At 44.7% G+C, this 21,092-nt stretch overlaps 1 protein-coding gene and 1 long non-coding RNA gene across 2 annotated transcripts in view; one reads left to right on the forward strand and one right to left on the reverse strand.

The window, feature by feature from the left end:
• Nucleotides 1-17,155, reverse strand: part of ELOVL4 (ELOVL fatty acid elongase 4) — a 226,390-nt gene extending 209,235 nt beyond the window's left edge. Inside the window, exon 1 of the mRNA XM_078648115.1 lies at nt 16,692-17,155. Coding sequence (XP_078504241.1) covers nt 16,692-16,797 — 106 coding nt within the window. The 5' untranslated portion in view covers nt 16,798-17,155. The remainder of the gene's footprint in view (nt 1-16,691) is intronic.
• Nucleotides 11,249-21,092, forward strand: part of LOC144762834 (uncharacterized) — a 78,275-nt gene continuing 68,431 nt past the window's right edge. The window contains exon 1 of the long non-coding RNA XR_013596148.1: nt 11,249-11,486. This is a non-coding gene — a long non-coding RNA (uncharacterized LOC144762834). The remainder of the gene's footprint in view (nt 11,487-21,092) is intronic.

Below are 21,092 nucleotides of genomic sequence, written 5' to 3' on the forward strand. Positions count from 1 at the left end.
TATAGGGTTCATATATTTAGTACCGGTTTAACACACAAATATAGAAATAAGCAACAAAACGGTGGCCAGTAAACCTTTGTGAAGGGCCTTTTACTGTGCGACAACACATGCTGCAGTCTTTTTATAAACTTTTGATCCGTTGGCGCTAGAAACAATTTCTTTCTAGCAATCTACAGATTATGTAACGGATGATAAAATGTAGCAAATAGATAACTATGCAGAAAATACAGCGGCCACCAAATACCACAATTCCAGTGGCTCTGACTAAAGCCCAATTATGGCCGTTTTACTGGCCTTCCTTGCTTACATGAAGGACCAGTGCACACTTGCTGTGCCAGTGTTTCTTTGGACCTTCGAGCAACGGCACATAGATGGGGGAAATTGAAGCACAAAAGACATCTTAGGGGGACCTTGCTTAAACTGCTGAGGGCAAGGCAGGAGCCTACTTACCGCCACAGAGACTGCTGCAGGGCATTGGGCTGCTGACGCCGCTGTTTCCTCCCGCCGCCGGCGCTAACTTCCACCCCGGCTGCCGAGGGGAGGAACTACGGCTTCCAGCATCCCTTGCGGCAATAGACGACCACTTCCTGTCCCGTGCGCCCGGAGGCGCATAAAATCACGGAGCTTCCTCCGCGTCGCGGACGGCGCCGGGCGGAGCCCGGGCAGAGGGCGGGCCGTCTGTGGCCGGAGGAGGCTGGGCTGGGCCATCCCCCTTGGTCGTTCCTTTTCATCATCCTTGGAACGCACGTCAGGTCAGTGATAAAACACCGTATATCGTTTCTATAACAGCTTTAGAACTATGGAGAAAAAGACATCGGCTGTAACAAGGCCAAAAGACTCCCTTCAAATGGCCCACCCATCAACTACCACCACTCCGCGGCCAACACTGACCACCATAGATAAAATGCTGCAGAAAACAATTGATGTTGTTGCAACTGCCATCCACAACACAGTCCCATCTAGTTTGCCCCCCCACTGTGCTGAATCACGACAATACAACGGACTCTCTACTTGCTGCTTCTTATGCAGGACTTCCAGGCACAGACCCAATTGAGAACTGTATAATCGTAGACACGGCCCCGGTGCCACAAACTACCCCAGGCAGTAGGTTATCATCAACTCCTACTCTGCTTAGGGTCGATACAAACATTAGTCAAGATTCTTGTGTACCATGTGTAAATGATTACCCATGTTTAAACGATATCGACTCACAGGTGGATTCTGACATATCAATCACCGAGGGAGATAAAAGCGACAGTATTCCTGTGCGAACCAGGGGCCAGAAAGCGAAAAGAAAAATGAAGCATCTAAATACTGAGTCGCCATTAAAAACACATAGAACTAAAGGAGGGCGCAAGCGTAATCGGAGGACTCCTGCCCCCATAGAACAGGAAAGGTGTAAGGGCAAAGACGAAATTATGGCAGCTAAAAATGTACCTTCAGAAGTCATTGTAGCATCAGGGAATGAGGCATTTTGGGGGAGGATGGAGACACTACTGTCCACACTCTTAGGTCCAATCAACCAACAAATATTACATTTGGATAAAAGGCTGAAAGTATTGGATGATCATGTATTAAAACTGGGCATAGGGCAGACATCTATCAATAAAGCTGATAATGGGACATCAAGTCCTACTAAGGTCACAAATAGTGGTCCCAATACTAACACTAATTTAAAAACAGTTGGCAATAACAAACCGATTCCAACTGTGCCTACACCTAGCACTAGTAAAGATCAATCCTTACTAAAACAGGCCCCTAATTTGAACTCAACCAAAACAACAAGCGTGCTAAGGACGAACCCTAAAAAAGATATAAGCAAAAGGGCTCCAATCCATCAATCTAATAACAATCCCCAAAACTACCCCACAGTTCAACCGGAATCCAACATATCAAGTTACAGGAAGAAGATGCCTACCCGCATCAATCTTCCCCCTGAATGTGGGGCATACGTGTTGGTTTTGGTGAATGTCCCTAAACTAAAGAATGATCAAGAGGAAAACTACATAACCCTTAATAATAGGATTCTCCACTGGCTATCCACTAACTGTAATTTCCCAATGGAAGGAGCAAGGGAGATTATCAAAACACAAAGAGTCGGGTGGGTGGGTCCATTGAGAAAAAAGTTTGAGGGAGACTGCGTTGTAATCAACTTTAGGTCCCCACAATGGGCCCAAAAAACCCTTGCCAATGCACCACTACCCTCGCCCTGGGAATTTAATACGACCTTGCTTCCCCTGGGTTATTTTTTACAGACATCTAGCTCCAACTCCCAATCCCATGTTTAATTCGGCCGCACAATCTCAGGAGCGAAATCTTGGAATCAGAGATTTATATCCATCCCACCAACTGAACCAAGATTTCAATCCTATGAACGGCCAAGCCCAGAGCTATCAGGCTAAACCCATGGGACATCTAACACCGTATTCACACTTCCCCACTATGCCTCGCCATAACTACAGCGAGAGGCCACACTTTAGCCCCAATGTAAATCCCAACCCAGGATATAATGAGTTGAGGCCTATATATAACATTCCAATTTACAATCGATTTGAATATGCCTTCTCAAATTTAGAGGAACAGGATTGACTGGGGATTAAGGGAAGTAGTGATGAATGTCGAGATGTAAGTGCCGATATTGAAGAACATGCACCCACGGTGTCAGTTATCACAACTCGGGAAATATCGGCACAAAGCTTTACTATTAAATCTGCAAATATAGAAGAGGCTGCACCTCTGACTACCATTACTCCTATGCAGAGCACAGCTAAGAGTACTAGAAGCAAATTAATTAGACATACCAAACATTGCGATCTATCTATTCTTAGCTGGAACGTTGCAGGACTGGAGTCAAGATTGACTAACCCAGAATGGATTCAGATACTGGAGGGCAAAGACATTATTATGTTCCAGGAGACCTGGGCCGTGGAGAACCTCTATATTGAAGGGTACCACTGTTTTAGTGTGACAGCATCCAAACCAGATTTTGGACGTGCAGTGGGAGGTCTGTTCCTTGGCATTAAGACATTGGCCGGTGGTACAATTACAGATCTCTCAAGAGGACATCCAAACATTCAGATTTTAGAGTTCAAGCGAAAGACCCGGATTTATTTAATCAACTTTTATAATAACGACTTTTGTTTTGTTCCTAACAAAAACTTTGAAGCACTATCTAAGACTTTACAGGACCTTGAAGCTAGTTTTGCAACTGGGGAGGAAACATGGATTCTTATTGGGGGAGATTTAATGCAAAAATTGTCAGCAATTGCAGCACTGAGGAGAGGAATCAATCAGACCTGGCTGAACGCAGGGGTATCGAACTAGCTAACATCCTAACTGAGTATAATTTAAGTAATGTTATGGATGTATGCCACACTCCCAGCGAATTCTATGCCCCTACGTTTAGAGGGCGGGACTGTTTTTCTACAATTGATTTTATTTTTACATCACCTCGATTATTAGACTGTGTGATAAAATCTACAGTGATAGAAACCTCGTTCGGTGACCATAATCCCCTCAATGTGATGTTAAAACTAGGTTGCAATAAGGTCTATGAAAAAATAGATGGGGCGAGAGACATTACACCTACAGGCGATGGCCTGCGCCTTAAATGGAGGGGAGTTGATAGCGGGGCTGTTCTAGAAAGTGTAATTAGGGCACACCCCAACTTAATTACTTCCTGCTTAACTATGGATGAGAACTACCACCGGATAATCGATGATTTCGGTAAACTGTGTTTAGCAATAAAAGCTTCTTTGTCAGTCCCACTTCCAAAAGAGCGGAAAGAACCTAGGTGGTTTGACTCTGCCTGCTCACTAGCAAATAGGGAGCTGCGCAGGGTATTAGCCAGCAAACCTAGGTGCTTAGCAGAGGTTCAAGCAGCCAGGAAATTTTATAAATTAAAGATAGCCGAAAGGCAGGCCACATTATTAACAGAACAATCGGAGTCGTTGGTTCGGAGCGCCAATTTGAGAAACAGCGGACTTTTTTGGTCAGCTGTCAAAAAAACGCGTGAAATGGGCAAACAACTAACCCCAATTAGCTGCAATATAACCAGCAACTCGTGGGAGGCCCATTTCTCCAAAATATATGCTGCCCCAGCCGAAGATACACCTGGCTCCTCTTGTGGCCAGCCCCACGGTCTAAAAAAAGATCTGCACGAGGTGGTGACAGCCATCAAAGAGAGCCTCGGAAACAAGGCGCCAGGTCCTGATGGCCTGCCCATATATATAATTAAGCATAGTCCAGACCTATGGGCACCAATCCTCCTTAATGTTTTTAATAGCCTCCCTACAGTCCCTATGCCCAATACCTGGGCCACTAGCATTTTAGTCCCAATCTTTAAGAAAGGGGAGAGATCAGACCCAGTGAATTATCGCCCAATTTCTCTTCTGGATAACACTTTGAAAATTTTGGGACGAGTAATTTATAACAGGGTGGTAGAATGGACCGAAGATACGGGCCTTTTGGACCCGTGCCAGATGGGATTCAGAAGCAGGGTGGGGACCATCGAGCAATGTTTGAATCTGAAATTGATCATTGATAAATATAATATTGCCCGATCGTCCCCTATCTACCTTGCATTCATGGATCTCTCATCCGCTTTTGACCTAGTGAACACATCTAAACTATGGGCAATTCTTTTGAACTACGGACTGGATGAGGCCCTTGTTAATTTCCTGGCATACCTCCACACCGACCTCAAAGCGCAAGTTTGGATTGGGGCGGGTGGTGAAGTATCGGGACCGATTAAAATAGGCAGAGGGGTAAGACAGGGGTGCGTTTTAGCACCCCTGTTGTTTATCATTTACATCAACGGCCTGGCCAAAGCCTTAAAACAAGTGACTAGTGATGTACCAACTATCCAGGGGCTCCCATTGCCGGTTTTATTATACACTGATGACGCGGTCTTGATGGGACGAACACCCAATACCCTCCGTTTACTTGTTAAAGGCTTTGTTGAATACATGGAGGGCTTAGACCTGCGCGTCAATTTAAAAAAATCTTTTATTATGCCATGTGGCCCCGGAAAACGCAAACTCAACAATATACATATAGGGACAGACAAATTAGAATCTGTAACTTCATTCCCTTATCTTGGTTTGGTTTTCGCTGCGAACGGCTCATGGAGTAGGCATAAGGCCCACGCCATGAGCAAGTTCTCGAAAGCCAACAATTCTATTTTGAGTTTGTCCCGACCAAAGAAAATAGGTGCCACTAGAGCTATTTTAAAAATGTTTAACCTACAGTGCATTCCAGTAGCCACATACGGGGCTGAGGTTTGGGGATTGGGAAAAAGCTCCGGCATCCAGCGTGAAGAAGCCCGATTCTGTAGGAAAATCCTGGGTGCCCCAATCTCCTCGTCTGAATTTATTTGTCATGAGGAACTCAACCTCCCCTACGTATGTGACTTTATCAGATCTAGACCAGTTCTCTTCTGGTTAAGGATCTGGAGAAACGACTCAGCAACTCTAACTCAAAATATAATAAAAGACTGTCTTAAATGTGATCATGGCATGTCAATCCCCTGGCTCGCGGATGTCTTAAAAACACTGCGCGATGTGAACAGGGAAGATCTTTTTTCCGATCCCCGTAAGATTGAACCTAAAGATAAAATCGAGGTCAGACAAGCACTGTATGCACTTTATAGTTCAGATCGGATGGAAAGAGAAGCTCTCAAATCTACTGTTGTGACTTATCAGAAAAATGATCTAAGCAGGAGCAATCTTGCACAATACCTCACCTTACCCATGACGAACTGGGAGAGATCACTGCTTTTCCTGCTAAGGGCAGGTTCTATAAAATTCTTGCTGGGATTTCCCCTGGGTTATCAGCATACAAAAGATTACAAGCCATGCCCATGTGATGGTATTAGTAAACAGAACGATTTGCACTTTCTATTCTTCTGTAAATTTTATCTAAAATATATCAATTGGTTTTTAACTCCGTATTTTAGGCAACACAGACCCCTCTCGTTAGGGGAATCTTATGCAATGTTATTGTCCCTGGATACAGATGAACTAATTTTCCACACTAGCACTTTCTTGAGAATTATAACATGTGCACGCAAAACGATGGAAAGCCCTTGAAAATTGTCTTATGAGAAATGCTTCAGTTTTTTTAACAATTTATGAATTTTTATACTTGTCTTTGTTGTGTAAATACATGTTTTATTGTGGTACTTTTATGAATTTTATGAAATTCGAATAAAGGTCTTTTGAACTTGAACTTGAACTTGACATCTTAGTTTGGGCATCAGAAAGACAACAAGGTGGATGGTAGCCCAAGTTTTTAGAACAGGGCAGAGAAAACAGGCCACTTTGAAAGGCTGTAACTATCATTAGTGAAGCAGATGCAGGAGCACTGGGATCAAGGGCAGGGTCTGATAGACCCACTGCATGACACTTATGACTGTCTTTCTCTCAGAAAAAAAGGGTGCATGTGTTTATTTTCCTTGGTAGCATTAGGGCAGGGGGCACCTTTACTGCAAAACCGGGTAAAGTGGCCTAATGGCGAGAGCTGCCAACTTTGAAACTTGGGAACCCGCTCCACGTCCCGTGTCTACTCAAAATTTTGTAAATCTTGGCACATCACTTAGCCTACCTCTGATTAAAAAGAAAATCCATCTGACCTTGTGTAATATGACCGGTGCTCGTGTAAAGTGTTCCAATGCCCTTGGGCCAAATCTGTGTTATATAAACCACACTAAAGGGACAGAGAGACTACCTGAAGATTTGAATGATCAGTGATGATCAGGCACTTAGGGAAAGTGGTTAAAGAGGCAGAGGAGTTAGATTGCTTCTAAGGGCCACAGCTATCAATAGTGGAGTAGGTAAAGTTGCATTGGGGCCCAGGAATGTGAGGGGGACACAAGAACCAAATTATGTGGAGCATAGTTTTTTGGTCAATTTTTGTTTTTGTTTGATTTATTAGCCCTATTAGAAGTTTCACATTTATGTGTATTATGAGCTATAGAAAAAGTATCATATGCTCTTCTCCTGTGCTCAGCCCTGCCTCTCCCAATTCCCCAATCTTTGCCATAAAATTCTGGAGGGGACCCAGACTTTAAAACGTTTTGCTTGGGGGGGTGGCTCCTCACCGCCTGTCCGCCGCTCCTCCCCGCTCCTCCCCGCCTGTCCGCCGCTCCTCACCGCTCCTTCCAGCCTGTCCGCCACTCCTCCCCGCGCTGATGTCCGCCGCTCCTCTTCCGCTCCTGCACGCCGCTCCTCCCCACGCTCCTGATGTCACCACGCAGGTCGCGGCCGGCGCTACTTGCATGGGACTACTTTTTTTTATCGTCAATTTTTTAAATAACGGATATTTTTTTTATTTATATAGCCTATGTCCATCTGCACACCCTGACGTTTACAATGATGTATCGGGTGAGTTTACCCGCCTCAAAGGTCCAAAGTTCTTGCTTTATAATAGTAGTATAGATAGATATACACGGGCACGGCAAGGTGACCCAATGAAACCCATATAGATATATTTATACAATCCTAAGATTAGGAGCCGTCCAGGGATGCTGAAGTAAGTGCGTTAGCAACCCTGCCTACTTTAAATTGGCTTCTGAGTCACTTGCAGCTCTGAGCTGTTCACTGACCACTGGACCTCACGTGGTCTGATCTGTATGAAAGTCAATGGTCCACTTGTTTACCATCATTTACATTAAGCAGTGGAACTGTCTTGTCAAGCGACTATCTGAGCAGGCAAGACCTTGCGAAATCAAGTGTGATTGGTATGTCAGAAGTAGACATGCAGCTGGAGATCTGGATGTAAAACAACACGCTGTGCCAGTCTATCAGGAAGCTTTGGAAGCAGTCTGGTCCTTGTTAAGATAAAACCTTAGTGCTTGCATAAATCAGTACCCGTGGCCCTCCTCCCGCCTTACAAAAGGGGGCAAATGTTTCTAGTGTCCTGACCAAAGCAGAGCACAGTGATTTAGGGGCATATGTACAAAAGCATTTTTGAGGTCGGAAATAGCACGATTTACAAAATCGGGCAGTTACCAGCCGCTAAAATGGTCTTCCGTAGGTACAGAGCACAATTTACGATTCAGTAACATGTTACTGAATCGCAATTTGCGTTTCACAATTCTGTATTTTGAAGGGGCGTGTTTAGGGCATCCTGATTTGCAGTGCTATGTATGAATGTTTTGTGACCGAATTATCATTATTTTTTTTTTACAGAAAACCCAAGGGTACTGGTAACCATTTACCCAGGGGACCCCTTCCTCTTTGTGAATGTTGTAACAATACTTTTTAAGAGCAGGCAGTGGCCTCTTCTCTGTGTTTAAACATGGAAATTACTGTGCTTTATTTACAAACGTATGACTAGTTTTACATAGGGCCTGCTATAAGGGACTTTCTAATGGAATCATTTTGTAGAGACTTGCAAAATGCTGGACAAGCTAAAAAAAATCATCTAACCCTACTTAGGATAAGTAAATTAATTTTAAAGACTATCCTGATATATACATTACTCGGTATGGCCATCCTACAGAAGCACACCTCCACCCAACAGATTCCCATGTAGTAATGTGCTAGCCATCTGAAAAAGAGCTTCAGCACCCTGTCAGGGTCGAGGCTCTATATTAATAAAATTACATAATAGTGTACCTGCAACAGGAGAAAGCAGATGTGATAAGGATCTAGAAGACGCACTTGAATATTTGAGAGACATGAAGGCTGTCCACCAGAAAATACCCACTGCTGGTCTGTGCTTCAGCATCTAGCAAAACTAGTGCCGTAGATTCATGTTCAGACCAGGGTGCAGAACTGCCATATTGAAAATGACACCATATCGACTGGGCTGCTCTGGCTACTTAAAGGACAGGGTGGTAGGTGAAATATCACTATGTACAATATATGCCCTGAGCAATGTTGGACTGAGAGTGCATCTAGCCGACTCCTTCTAGCAATGTGCGAGTTAAGTTAGCATTTTGGTGCACCATTTTGTATTCAACCGCCTAAGATAGTGTGTACCCGTTCTCAAGATGGAATCTTTCCTTTCTGTACCTCCTTTGTTCATTAGTGCCAAGGCTGGTAAATGCCAGTCTGGGCAGGTCTTTAGAGATGTTGGAAATGTATACTTTGTGCTACCGTGTGGACAGGAGTCAGTCCCTTTGCAGCATTCTAATGAGGCTGGTCAGATTGGACTCTGCTCGAGTGTATTACTAATAAATAACTTTGGTTTGTATCCTCTATTGTCTGACCGACTTCATTTGTATGGAAGGCTGAGAGGTGGTCGCAAGTGACCCGGGTGGCCTTAATCGGGTCACTTCCTTCAGCAAAGGCCAAGTGCACATAAATGAGAAGACCGGCCACTGGTTGAAGAGATTTGCATATAGATCTATCACTTTTGCGAAAGGCTTCAATCATCAGGAAGACAATATCCTTGATAGGTCAAGAATTGCCCTATGCCCATCGCATATAATGGCACAAAATATGGATGAATATGGGCGGAATGGTATTGACTGATGGTGGCGTATCACTGGCGTAACGAAACTAAAGGTGGCCCCCCCTGCAAGGTACATGGAGGGGGCCCTCTTCGAACTCAATCGGGAGCTCTCCGGCTGAGTACTGTGCTGAGAGGGGCCCCCTGGAGCTTGTACCAAGTCCCGCGCCGCGGGGCTGCGGGGGCCTGTGTTACCTCACTGTGGCGTTTAGTGCACCTCATGGAACCAAATTTTGCCTACTACTCCCATGTACAGAGGACGTACTGGAGAACAGCTAGGCTATACTTATTTCGGCTTACTACCGGAGACCAAGGGCCAGCTTTAGTGATGATGGAGCCCGGTTCGACAATGTTTTTGCCCCCCCCCATTATGACCTGCTCCTTGGATTCCCTGCCTACCACCCGGGCAAAAGTGCCCCTCATCTCTCCATAGCCCCTCTCTCAAATACATTTCATTTGTTTTAAAGCACTGGTAAAGGCTGACCTTACTATTCCACTCAGCTTTCCACATAAAATAGAGATCTGTTCTGTGCAGCAGGCATATTAACCCTCTGCGCTACTTTATGGCAAGACAATACTGCCGTCAGTTTCTCGCTCTCCAGCAGAAACATTAATCATAAGAATTATCATGACATTTTTATTGCTGCCTGAAATCTGGATGCACAAGAAACTCTGCAGCAGGTGCTTTTAAATACTACATTATTGCTAAACACAGCGCCCCCCCTTGAGGTCAGCATCCCCCTACAGGTCAGCACCCAGTGCAGCCGCACCGGTTGCACTGCCCTAAAGCCAGTCCTGCAGAGACAGAAGAAAATTTGGAAATTAACTTCAGTCAAAACCATCACAGAGGACGTGTGGGGAGATGTGGTAAAATGCACCAAGTCAGTCCCACACATGGAGTCAGCAGTCGATGTATTGGCAGCAGGGCACAAGTCGGGGGTCCACGTGGGTGGATGGCGTTCACCCACTTCTTTCACAGGGTGGATGCCGTCCACCCTGCCAAGAAGTTGGGCCCCACTAAAAAAGATGCTGAATTTGTCCCGGTGTAATTTCAAAACACCGGGACACATTCAGCAGCGCCTGGACGTTGTTGGCTGCTTTCGATCACAACAACGTGCAGGCAGGGAAGGGTTTCGCTTATTTCTGACTCCTGCTGGGATACTCGGTGTAGTGACCGGATAATTTGTTATTTCCGAGTAATGGTGACTTTGGTCTACTACCATCCTACTATAGGGGTTAGATCCCTATTCTTAGCTTATTTACAGGGTTTACCTATTGGCTTTGACATGATTCTGTGCCTTCCTTGCCTCTTTTCGGGCCTAGAGGCCTAAACTAGAGGGTAGCCATCTTTCCTTTGCAGTATCTACATATTTGCAGTGTTTGCCTATTGGCTTTGGCATGATTCTATGCCTTCTTTGCCTCTTTTCGGGCCTAGTGGCCTAAACTAGAGAGCAGCCATCTTGTCTTCCTGCCTCAGTTGTCTGAGGCGATTGTAGGTCAGAAGTGATATTTAGAGCTGAGTTGTTATTCACTAGTTAGAAACCGGTGAGGACCGGCCCCTTATCGAAGGAATGTGTCCCCCCCTCCCCCCCAATCTTTAGACGCAACCACAGATGGCCACTGTGGGAACGTAGGAAGCGCGGGGCTTGGCACGGGAATTCGGTGGGAGGCCGGGTGCTTGCTGGAAAATTCCATGAGCAGAGAGCCTCCCATATTATCAGAGAACAGAAGAGAAGAGTGTTCAGATGGCGTGTGGAACTGAAGAGAGCAGTCAGATGGTCGCCAGAGAGCAGTCAGATGGTTTTGTGGAACTGAAGAGAGCAGTCAGATGGTCGCTAGAGAGCGGTCAGATGGTTCTGGACAGTTCCTGGAGCAGTGAGATGTCTGAAGCAGTCAGTTGGTGAAAGTGGACAAAGGCAGATAGTCTTTGGAGCTGGAACTGCCAGTTTTGATGATGGTGCAGGAGAGAGAGAGAGAGTCCCGATTTCACCAGAGAGAGAGGAACAGACAGTTGGACCCTCCTTGACAGGGTGAGGTATTCTTAGCTAGTTTGCACTATATATATATATATATATATATATATATATATATATATATATATATATATATATATATATATATATATAATCATTCATTCCCTTTTTGCTTTTTAGGTGAAGTAACTCTTTCCTTTACTTTTCAGGCTATGCTTAGCATAATGCAATGTTTTCACCCCAATGATTAGCTATAATAAATACCTTTTCTTTCAGCTATTTGCAGCGGTCATTTTCCCTTCCAGCTATCTGCAGTTATCTGCTTGTACATCATAATTAATCACTGTTCTTTCAGCTATATGTGAATGTGTTGGTAATTGCTATTCTAGTAGTAAAGCTTCCTTCTTATTCTTATCATTGTGTAATAAAAGGGATGCCAGTTCTTAAGGGAGTGTTTGTGTATTATTGTCATAAGTTAACCTTTCTTCGAGCCAGATGCTGATGAATGGAAGGATGGGTAGGTTCCCTTCCACCAAGGTAGCTGTAGACGGAAGGGGGAGTTAACCAAGTTAGGCTTTAATGTCCAAATGTGGTGATTGGCTATAATAAATTATATAAGATAGATACTTCCAGTAGATATCAGATACTCAGAAGATTCCCCAAGAGAGAGAGAGCACGAGGTATTACTAGGACCAATGAGCTGCCTTCCGAAAGGCGTGAAGGTAGAATAGCTCAGGTAGGGACCGTGGGGCTAGGAGATGTGGAGAACTGCCTTCCGAGAAGCGTGGAGGTAGAATAGCTCAGGTAGGGGCCGTGGGGCTAGGAAGTGTGGAGAGCTGCCTTCCGAAAGGCGAGAAGGTAGAGTGGCTCAGTCTGGATTGTCGTGGGGTCACAAGTGAGGATAAATAAGCTGCCCACCAATGAGAGAGGGGGTAGGTCAACCCGAGTCAGAGTGCTGTAGGGTTGTACAGGTAAGATAATAGGACATAGGCTGGAATTCCGTAGTTTCTTTAGGACTTAGTTGTATGGTAGTAGTATAAAAGTGTATGTACAGTGGGTTCCCCATTCCCAGGTAAGTACCCCAGGTACCGTTGTAAATAGGGACGGGGAAGGGATGATGTTACGTGGTGGCCGGATGTGTAGTATTTAGGGTAGGCTGCCAGCTTGACCAGAGAATTAGACCACTACACTCGGCCGAGTCTCAGGGGTCATCAAGCCTCCTTTTGTTGGAGTTTCCTGGCGGGCAGCAGTCAGGAGCCTCAAACCTGATGCAAATGCAGCAGAGGAGAAACAAAGGCTCACACCTTGTTAGCACTTCACACATACTTAGGAGAGGCAGCTTTTCACTTTGTTCAGGCTCGGTTTAGGAGATTTGCATGCACTGTTAGAACGTCAGACGTGTTGATCTTTCACATTGTGTTGGCACAAAATAAATTGCATTTATATACGCTTATTACCCTTGAGGAGGCGCTGTAATAATTTACATATCACTATTTCTTTTAAAGCACTATGGCTATAGAAAGCTTAACATTAACAAAAGTAACATTGTTTTATATGTAGCATAAAAAAATGTGAATCTTCTGCCTAAATCAAGAGGGTTTGCAAGTATACTCTAAATGTGCTTAAATGTACTCATGATACACCTGCTAAACATATATGTGAGGGTTTAAGATCTGCTATCACTTCTTGTGATGGCAGTTCAAGTTCATGTGATGTCACGCGCTGTGATATCACATGCCGTGATGTCACGCGCTTCGATGCCACTTGCATACTGATTAACTCGGTTAGTCCCCTCACTTCTTTTTTTAGGACTTGTGCCCTGATTGGCATGATGTTATATACTGGGCATTGAGCCCAAGGCGTTGAATTATGCAAAAAAAAAAAAAGAGAACTGAAGTTAATATCCCAACTTCTAGTCACAGGAAAGATGGATCTAGTGATGCTTTGAAAACAAAAAAATCGCCTTCAGTTACAGAACAGTGGCTTGGGAGAATATGGAGAAGTGTGGCTCAATGGTTAGAGCGGCAGACCCTGATGCAGAGGTCTAGTCTGGGACCAGGGTTCAATTCCCCGCCTCGGCGGGTCTTGGGCTCAAAATTCCACGGACCTGATAATTCTCGCCTCGGTGCCTATTACAATCATGGAGTGCAACTCTGGGCAATAGCTTGCTTAATCTCCACAACGGCCCCCACAACGCTAAGGATGCCTGGCCCCCACCTTGGGGGTGCCCAGGAGTAGACACCTCACAGGGAAAGCCAGGATGGGTTCCACAGCGGTATTCGTACAAGCGCCTTGAGACCCTTGCGGGTGAGTAGTGCGCTATACAAGTATCAATTTTACAATTTATGGCGATGTTGTGAACGTTTGGTCGTCAACTCTGCTTTTTTTAAGTGAAGAATGCAGACTGCTAACGAGCCCTCCAAGTTTGCTGGAAAGCCACATACTCAAAAGGCTCTTCTGTAAGTGGTAAGTGGTGAACATCAAGAGGCTGACAAACAGATCAAGCATACAACATGGACCTGGATCACAATGCCCTTAATTGCTAGCACCTCCGGGGGTTGGTAGGGTGGTCTTTCAGAGGGTAGTTCACTAGGTTTTTTGGGGCGGTTAATACAGTGTAAACAAGTTTATACTAAAATGGTTGATAGAAACGGGGGGTGCAAGTAGCATTTTGATGGAAAGCATGTACAAAATACCAATAAAAATTTGGGGGAAAATATGTGGTCAGAACGTTATGGCAGGAAGGTATAGCATGAAATATTAAAGTGTTAGTGGGTGTGTGCGAATAATTTAATTTAGTTTCGATTTACGGACCTCGCAACAAACATTCAGTGTCTCATAAAGAGGCCTGAGAAAGCAAAAACTGCCCTGGCAGGAGCTCTGAGTAAAATGCTTAACTAGCTTTTCTCAGCTTGCTGCATCTTGAAATATCACAATCCTGAGATTGATGATGATATTACGCAAATTTGAGTCTGGCTTGGGCTCTGTATAGATTGGGGTCTCCGCCGTTTTCTGTACTGAGAGCTACTTATGTTCAATGAAACACATTGAGAGCTACTAAAATTATTAGTGTTGTACAATCTCAATTGTTTTATATGTAAATTAATTCAACCAAAGAGAAACAGACAAGGGCCAGCTGCTTCTACGTGTGAGAATTGCTATGCACGACAATACCTCCCCCGATTCCCAACACACCTCTCCTGCTGGGGGGGGAATCACCATGTCAACGGGACACAAACCTACAACGGGTGCATCACACTCCTCCTGTGGGGGGTGGGGTGAATTACCATGTCGACGGGACACAAACCTACTATGGGTGCATAACAATTATCCGGGGGGGGGGGGGGCATTCACCATGTCAACGATACACAAACCTACAACGGGTGCACCTCACTTTAATGCTCATCCTATCTGCTCCTCGTTAAAAAAAAAACACAACACAGCATGGTTCCTCCCCGCCCCCACTGAGATCTGCTGACGCATGCACGCACGGGGGCTGCAAAGCTCTCGCAGAATCCTTGTCACCGACACTCAGCTTCTAGGCACAACAGAAGGCTGCTGTCTACTCCTCACGGATCAAAGAGTCAGAGCTATCCCATCAGTCTGTCATGGTGGGAATGTGTACATCGACCAGTGCGGTGCCTTTGCGTCACTCACGCCCTTTCTTTGCCTTTACGTCACTGCCTCCAGTGTCTGCACATCCGTTTGCCGCGTTCGTCTACGTACGCCTTTGAAACTCATATTTGTTCGTGTATTGATGTATTCTACATACTTTGTGTTGGGTTGGCTTCTCGGGCAGACTGGCACTGCCAGGTGAGCCAGCATGAAACGGTCAGTGTGGGACGTATTTTTTTTTTTTGCATTCACGGGCAGGCCCCGAGGTCCCCCAAAAAGAATGCACATTGATTGGTCCCATCTGGCAGTGACAAGCTGCCTGAAAAGCCAACCCAAAACCGCCTTGAGCATGTCTGCCGTCCATACTTGCAAGTCATTTCCAAAAAATGAACTGGTCATTCGTGTGTCTGACTACTCGTGCGTCAAACCTTTACCTGCATACCTTATCTGCCTGCGACGCTTACGTCAATGAGAGCGTACCTTACTGGGTATTAAACTCGTTAGTAGTGTAAGGCTCATTACTTTGCATGTGTGTTTGTAATCTGTGTGTGTCCCACTCGTGTCTTGTAACATGTGCCGCTCTCATACGTGTGTCAGTGACAATCATAGCTGTGCTCGTGTTTCCCATTCATGGCCTAGTCTATCAGTGACTGGCATGCGCGTGGCATTCCTGCGCAAGTATCCCTATCACACATTTATAGTGTACGAGATATGTGCTCGCATGTTGTGTGTACTTTTCTGTTCATAATGTAATGTATACATGTATACATATACGTACCTATCACTGTTGAAGATATCACGTGCATGCCTATATATGCATGTGTCAGGCATTCGTGTGCTTTACATCATTTGAATGCCTGTTTCGCTCATTGGCATCTGTGCAGTCATATGTTTGTGTAGTTCATGTGCATGCCTTTCACGTGTGCGTCTCAGCTACGTTGCATCGTACTATACTATAGAGTGAGTATGTATAGCGCTGCATAACAACGACGAGGCTTGTTTCCAGGCTGTCACTTGTATATGTGTCTATAATCCACATGCATGATCGTGACACATACACACCCGCAAGCATGTCCTCATGTGCTTAATGCTCTCATGGTCTAACGTTTCAATTACTATTTATTTGTGTCATGTTTTAGTGTGGGCCTAGTAATATGCCTGTATGTATATGTATATTTGCCTCTGCCCTGCATGCTAGTGTGTGTCTATGATTCCTGCATATTCGTGTCGTTATGCATCTTTGCGTGTCAGTAATGTATGTATATAGGCCTGTTCTTTGCGCAGTACTTAGGCTATTCTAATGCCTATATATTTTGCAGTGTTCGCCTGTGCCTGGCGCCTACACCCTTGGCATTCATGCATGTTTCATTCATAGACTGTATTTGTTATGACGTATTCCGCCCATCACTCGCTCCTATAGATGCCTGGGAGTCTTACAATTAAGCTGCTTGCTGTTGTAGGGCGTGCTACTACAGCCAGTGCTGGGTGGGAGGGGGGCTGTGTGGGGGATTGCAGTGAGGTACGCGACTCCGGTGCTTATAGCAGCCGGTGAGGCCATTTTAATGAGCAGCTGCTGTCAGAAGGGGGGAGGTGTTAATGACATGACCCCTGCTTCCCCTGCACACAGGCCAACAAGGAGCTCGTTACCTGCAATGGTCAGGCTCCAAGTGTAGAACTCCATCGTGTCGTTCATCTTCTGACTCAGGAGCTCCAGCATCTTCCCCGGGTAGCCCAGGCCCAGCAACGCCATCATCCGATCTGTGCACCACCCTGTGCTGCAGAGAGCGGGACAAACCCTGAGCCCTGCACCACGGCGTCACAACGCTCTCTGCAGACACGCTGCGGTCTGCAGAGGAGACGGGCCGCACAGCCGCTGCGCCTCAGCCCTTCTCGTCTGGTGGCTCCCACACTGAGGAGCAGGCGTCTAGCAGCCCATAGCAGACGCACGGGGAGCTTAGTAACGGCAGCCGCAGCGCACATAGGATTCCTCGCTGTGCCTCTGAGCCTCGAGCATTGAGCGTCTCCAGGGACTACTGCACCGGCGTCCAGGAGCTGCGGCTCCGGCTCAGCGATCTCGCGTTACCATTGGCCGCATGGTCTCCGCCTCCTTGTGCGTGCCCCGCCTTTCACCGAGGGGCACCGCGCAGGAGGGGGAGTCAATCAAGAATACTATGGGAGGAGGGTGGGGGCGGGCCAAGGCGTCAGAGGGTCTATTTATCTATAAAAGCATGTGCTATGTGGAAATGTGCCAGCCAAGCCACCAAAAGCTTCAGAATAGGAATCATGCAACCCGTGACGTGAAAAAATATAACGGAGAATCTTTAAATGGATATATAATATATTTGTTTTCAACCTTTCTGAGTGTCTTCAAAGTAAGTACATGCAATGAAATCACTATATTAGAAAACATTCTGATATCGGGGTCTTAATACTTAAAAACTGACTATTCTAACTCCAATCAGGCAAACATTAAGAAACGGTATATTTGTGTGAAGGTAAGTTCATTTGGCGGGGGGTGGGAAGGGGGTTAAAAAATACTATTCTAAGCCCAATCTTTCAAACATTGGGGAAAATGAATCCATTGTGGGGACTAGTGGCAGGGTGAGGGGGTTTAGAAGTGGGGCCAGAATTACTGTTCTAAATCCAATCTGAGAAGTATTTAGGAAAGTGTATACATGGGGGGGGGGGCTGAATTCACGTCACAATATTGTGGTCGGACAATGTTGTGGAGTAGATTTTTCACCACCAACATCTGGGCAGAGAGGATATCACCACAATAAGGCAGAGCTGGTGAAGATATATACCAACCCTCATTTTAGCCTTTATTTTAAACTGGGAGGTGCTAGGCAAGGTGCCTAATCAATGAAAGCTTGTTTTGTTGTAGGTAAAACCCTCCCCACTATAGAGGAGGCACCTTTTAACTCTGAAATGACTGTGATTTGTGTACATATCTTGCATAATCCATATACAAATTAGCTTCCCTTCCAATTGAAACTTTGGTCACTGAAGCTCTAAAGCATAGCAATATACAATGATGTATATAGGATTAACAAGGATTAAACATTAGTGTGTTGCATAATCTAAGACCAGGGCTAGTTTTTCCTTAAGATCAACAGCTTCTATGAACCCTAAACCTTCCAGAGAAGTATACGCAATAGCTGCTTTTTAAAAATAAATACCGTGAACTAAATGAATACTTTTGGATTTAATTATTGGGACAAAAATGTTGATTTGAAAAGTGTTTGGGGTACAAAAGAATGGCAAGTACAGGGTATAGAAGCTTTGTTTAGAGCCTGCATGATCCCAGAACAAATGATATTTTTAAATGACACCGTTCAACAAACCACCTGTCTTGGCTTAGCCAAAATCAAAGATTTAAATAACCTGTCTATTCCAAAGCCAACAATGTTTAGCAATAACTCTGATACAGATGAAGAAATAGACATAAACCATATACTTAACCAAAACAGAACACATCCTGATTGGAAACAATGGTTGATCTGGCCCACAGATACAAATAACTGTCAAGATAGATTCCTGAATAAAACACAGGGTTTCAAAATGAACAGGCCAGACCCTAGATATCCCCAAAGACATCACCCAGGGATAATAACAACCTACAGTGTGGGCAAATTATGCCTTCAATGGCTACAAACTTCCACACTGCCTGAAATTAAGCAACACCTAACTTTACTTACTGATGGTGCTGACTTGCGTGATTTCATACTGGGACCACGCAAACAGCGTCATAAGCGTTTCATAGCAGCCTCTGTATATGCAGCATACAATGAGGCCTGGAAGGTTACTCAAATTGAGACAGCAGAAAGAATACGGGAAATTGACCGTATTAATTTGGAAAAATCACTTTCTGTAGTGGACAATGGGTTAATGACTCTGTCCTCCAGAATTTTTTCATTGGACAGCATTGTGTCTTCAGCAATCGATATATTATCGCAAGACTTACTGTTATTACAACATGGTCAGTCACAATTGCGTTCTATTGTACAGCTTGGCTGGACGTTACAAAATCTGCGTTCAGGCTATGTGCCTTGGCGTTTAATCAACACAACGTCACTATTCCAAATCTTTAACCTTACTGATAGACAGATCGGTATGGCGCAGAAGGGTGCTGATTATACAATCTTGAGCATTGAAAAACTAGAAAGATTACCGTTGACAATGTCAGAACGACCTGTCAGTGAATGGATAATCCACGGAATCATAAATATTCCAATCTCAACCTTCAGGTTTCAATACTGCCAAAAATATATACAGGCTGGCATGTACGAGAAATTGGGAAAGGGGTACCTTAAAACAACATGGAACCTGCCCTATTCACATGCATGTGTCAGTAACAAAGGACAGAAAGTGTTTCTTAGTGGCAACAATTGTGCTATGTCACTAAGCGGCACGCTTCTGTGTAACGGTATTAGTTTGCACGGAGCCTGTGAAGGGAATTCATACAACCTTTCATGTCACCAGCAAGGCGCACCTGCAACTGAAATAGAACCATTCTTTCAAAGACTCTATAATGGGAGTTACATTCTTATTGTAGACCGCAGATGCTGTAGTCTTATGCCCGGGACTCCTTATCTCGTCACTACGACGGCGAAGGTCAAGTGCTGTGGACGTTCTTTGTTTCCCAGCTCCTTTCCAGACAGGGAGGCAAGGGCATGGCCCGGTCTGAAAATTACTTCTATTCGAATAGACACTTTAAGCAGAATGAAAACAGTGCTTCTTCAGACGCCTACAAGGCTCACGTCCTCTAAAGAAACGTATGATCTACAAGTCGCAAGGACGACTGCAGAGATACATACATTATTATCAACTAATTCCCCCGTACATTTCGCGGAAATCCTGAGCGAAATCTTAAATATTTCTGATACCACAGGGGTCTCAAAGGTATTTAAGACAGTATTTTCGATGGCATTAACACCATTCAAAGCCATACTGGGTATTTTTCCAGACTTCGTCCATTCGATTTTTGGCGGACTTCCCCTGATCCTAGGACTAATTGCAGGAATCCTATTCCTAGTCCTTATTTTTCGTTATGGCAACCCATGTCACAGATCAAACTCTCGCGACAATGGAAGATACGATCCTAGCCATTGGATACCGGGACCGGATATCAAAAATCCTGGGACTATCCTGGCTTAGAGACCTAAACATGACTTGGTTTCTATCATTTCGACCAATGTGGCAAAGGTGTGTTTTACCTGTACTAAGGTGTCTGCTATGCGGAGAAGAATGCGTGTTAGACACCTGTCTGACGCTACAATCGGATGCGCCGGTGGATGCAGATACACTGTTGGTTCCTACCAAGGTTCACGCACTGTGCTGCCCTCAAAGGCTGCCAATTCTGATGACGGCATTCCTGGAATCTTCACCACTGCGATTGAAGAGTAGTGAAGTTCAAGATGAAAGCAGCATCGAACAGGTACGACCTTCTGTCAGCAATGCAAATCAGAATGTCAATGGAGACAATCATGCGCATGAATGCATGGTTACCCCTATTTCCGACTTAGAGGAACTTTCCCATGAAGCTGTTGACAGTTTTTTTCGAAAGCCTGAATGATATGATGTTCTCTCCGGAACAGAAATAGAGACTTTTGAGTAAACTCGCACACGGCGTTCCCTGAATTCGGCCTTCAACTTTAAACATAAAGTCACATGAACAATTACAATCCAGTTCACGGACAGCAACTTTTTTCAGCAAGCCCCTAAAATATTTTTCTATATATTTTTTCCCGGGACACTGATTTTCTGCTTAAAGTAAGAGACTATTCCTAGAGAACTAAGATTTCTATTTTAGATACTTTATAGACTTTATAGACTTTAGCTGCCCGCTGGTATGTTCGCAATAGATTTTATGTGATGAAATGGTTTCGACTTTTTTTCTGTATAGCCATATTAAGAGCCATTTCATGTGTATTTCTCATATACCAACAAGCAATAATGCATAACAATGCGTGTTTACTTTTGCATTTAATTCATAGCTTAAGTGCATACAATATATATGACTGCAATTTTTTCAGTATATTTGAAAAT

Source organism: Lissotriton helveticus, chromosome 6 (genome assembly GCF_964261635.1).
Source record: "Lissotriton helveticus chromosome 6, aLisHel1.1, whole genome shotgun sequence".
In the NCBI taxonomy this organism is placed as follows: Eukaryota; Metazoa; Chordata; class Amphibia; order Caudata; family Salamandridae; genus Lissotriton; species Lissotriton helveticus.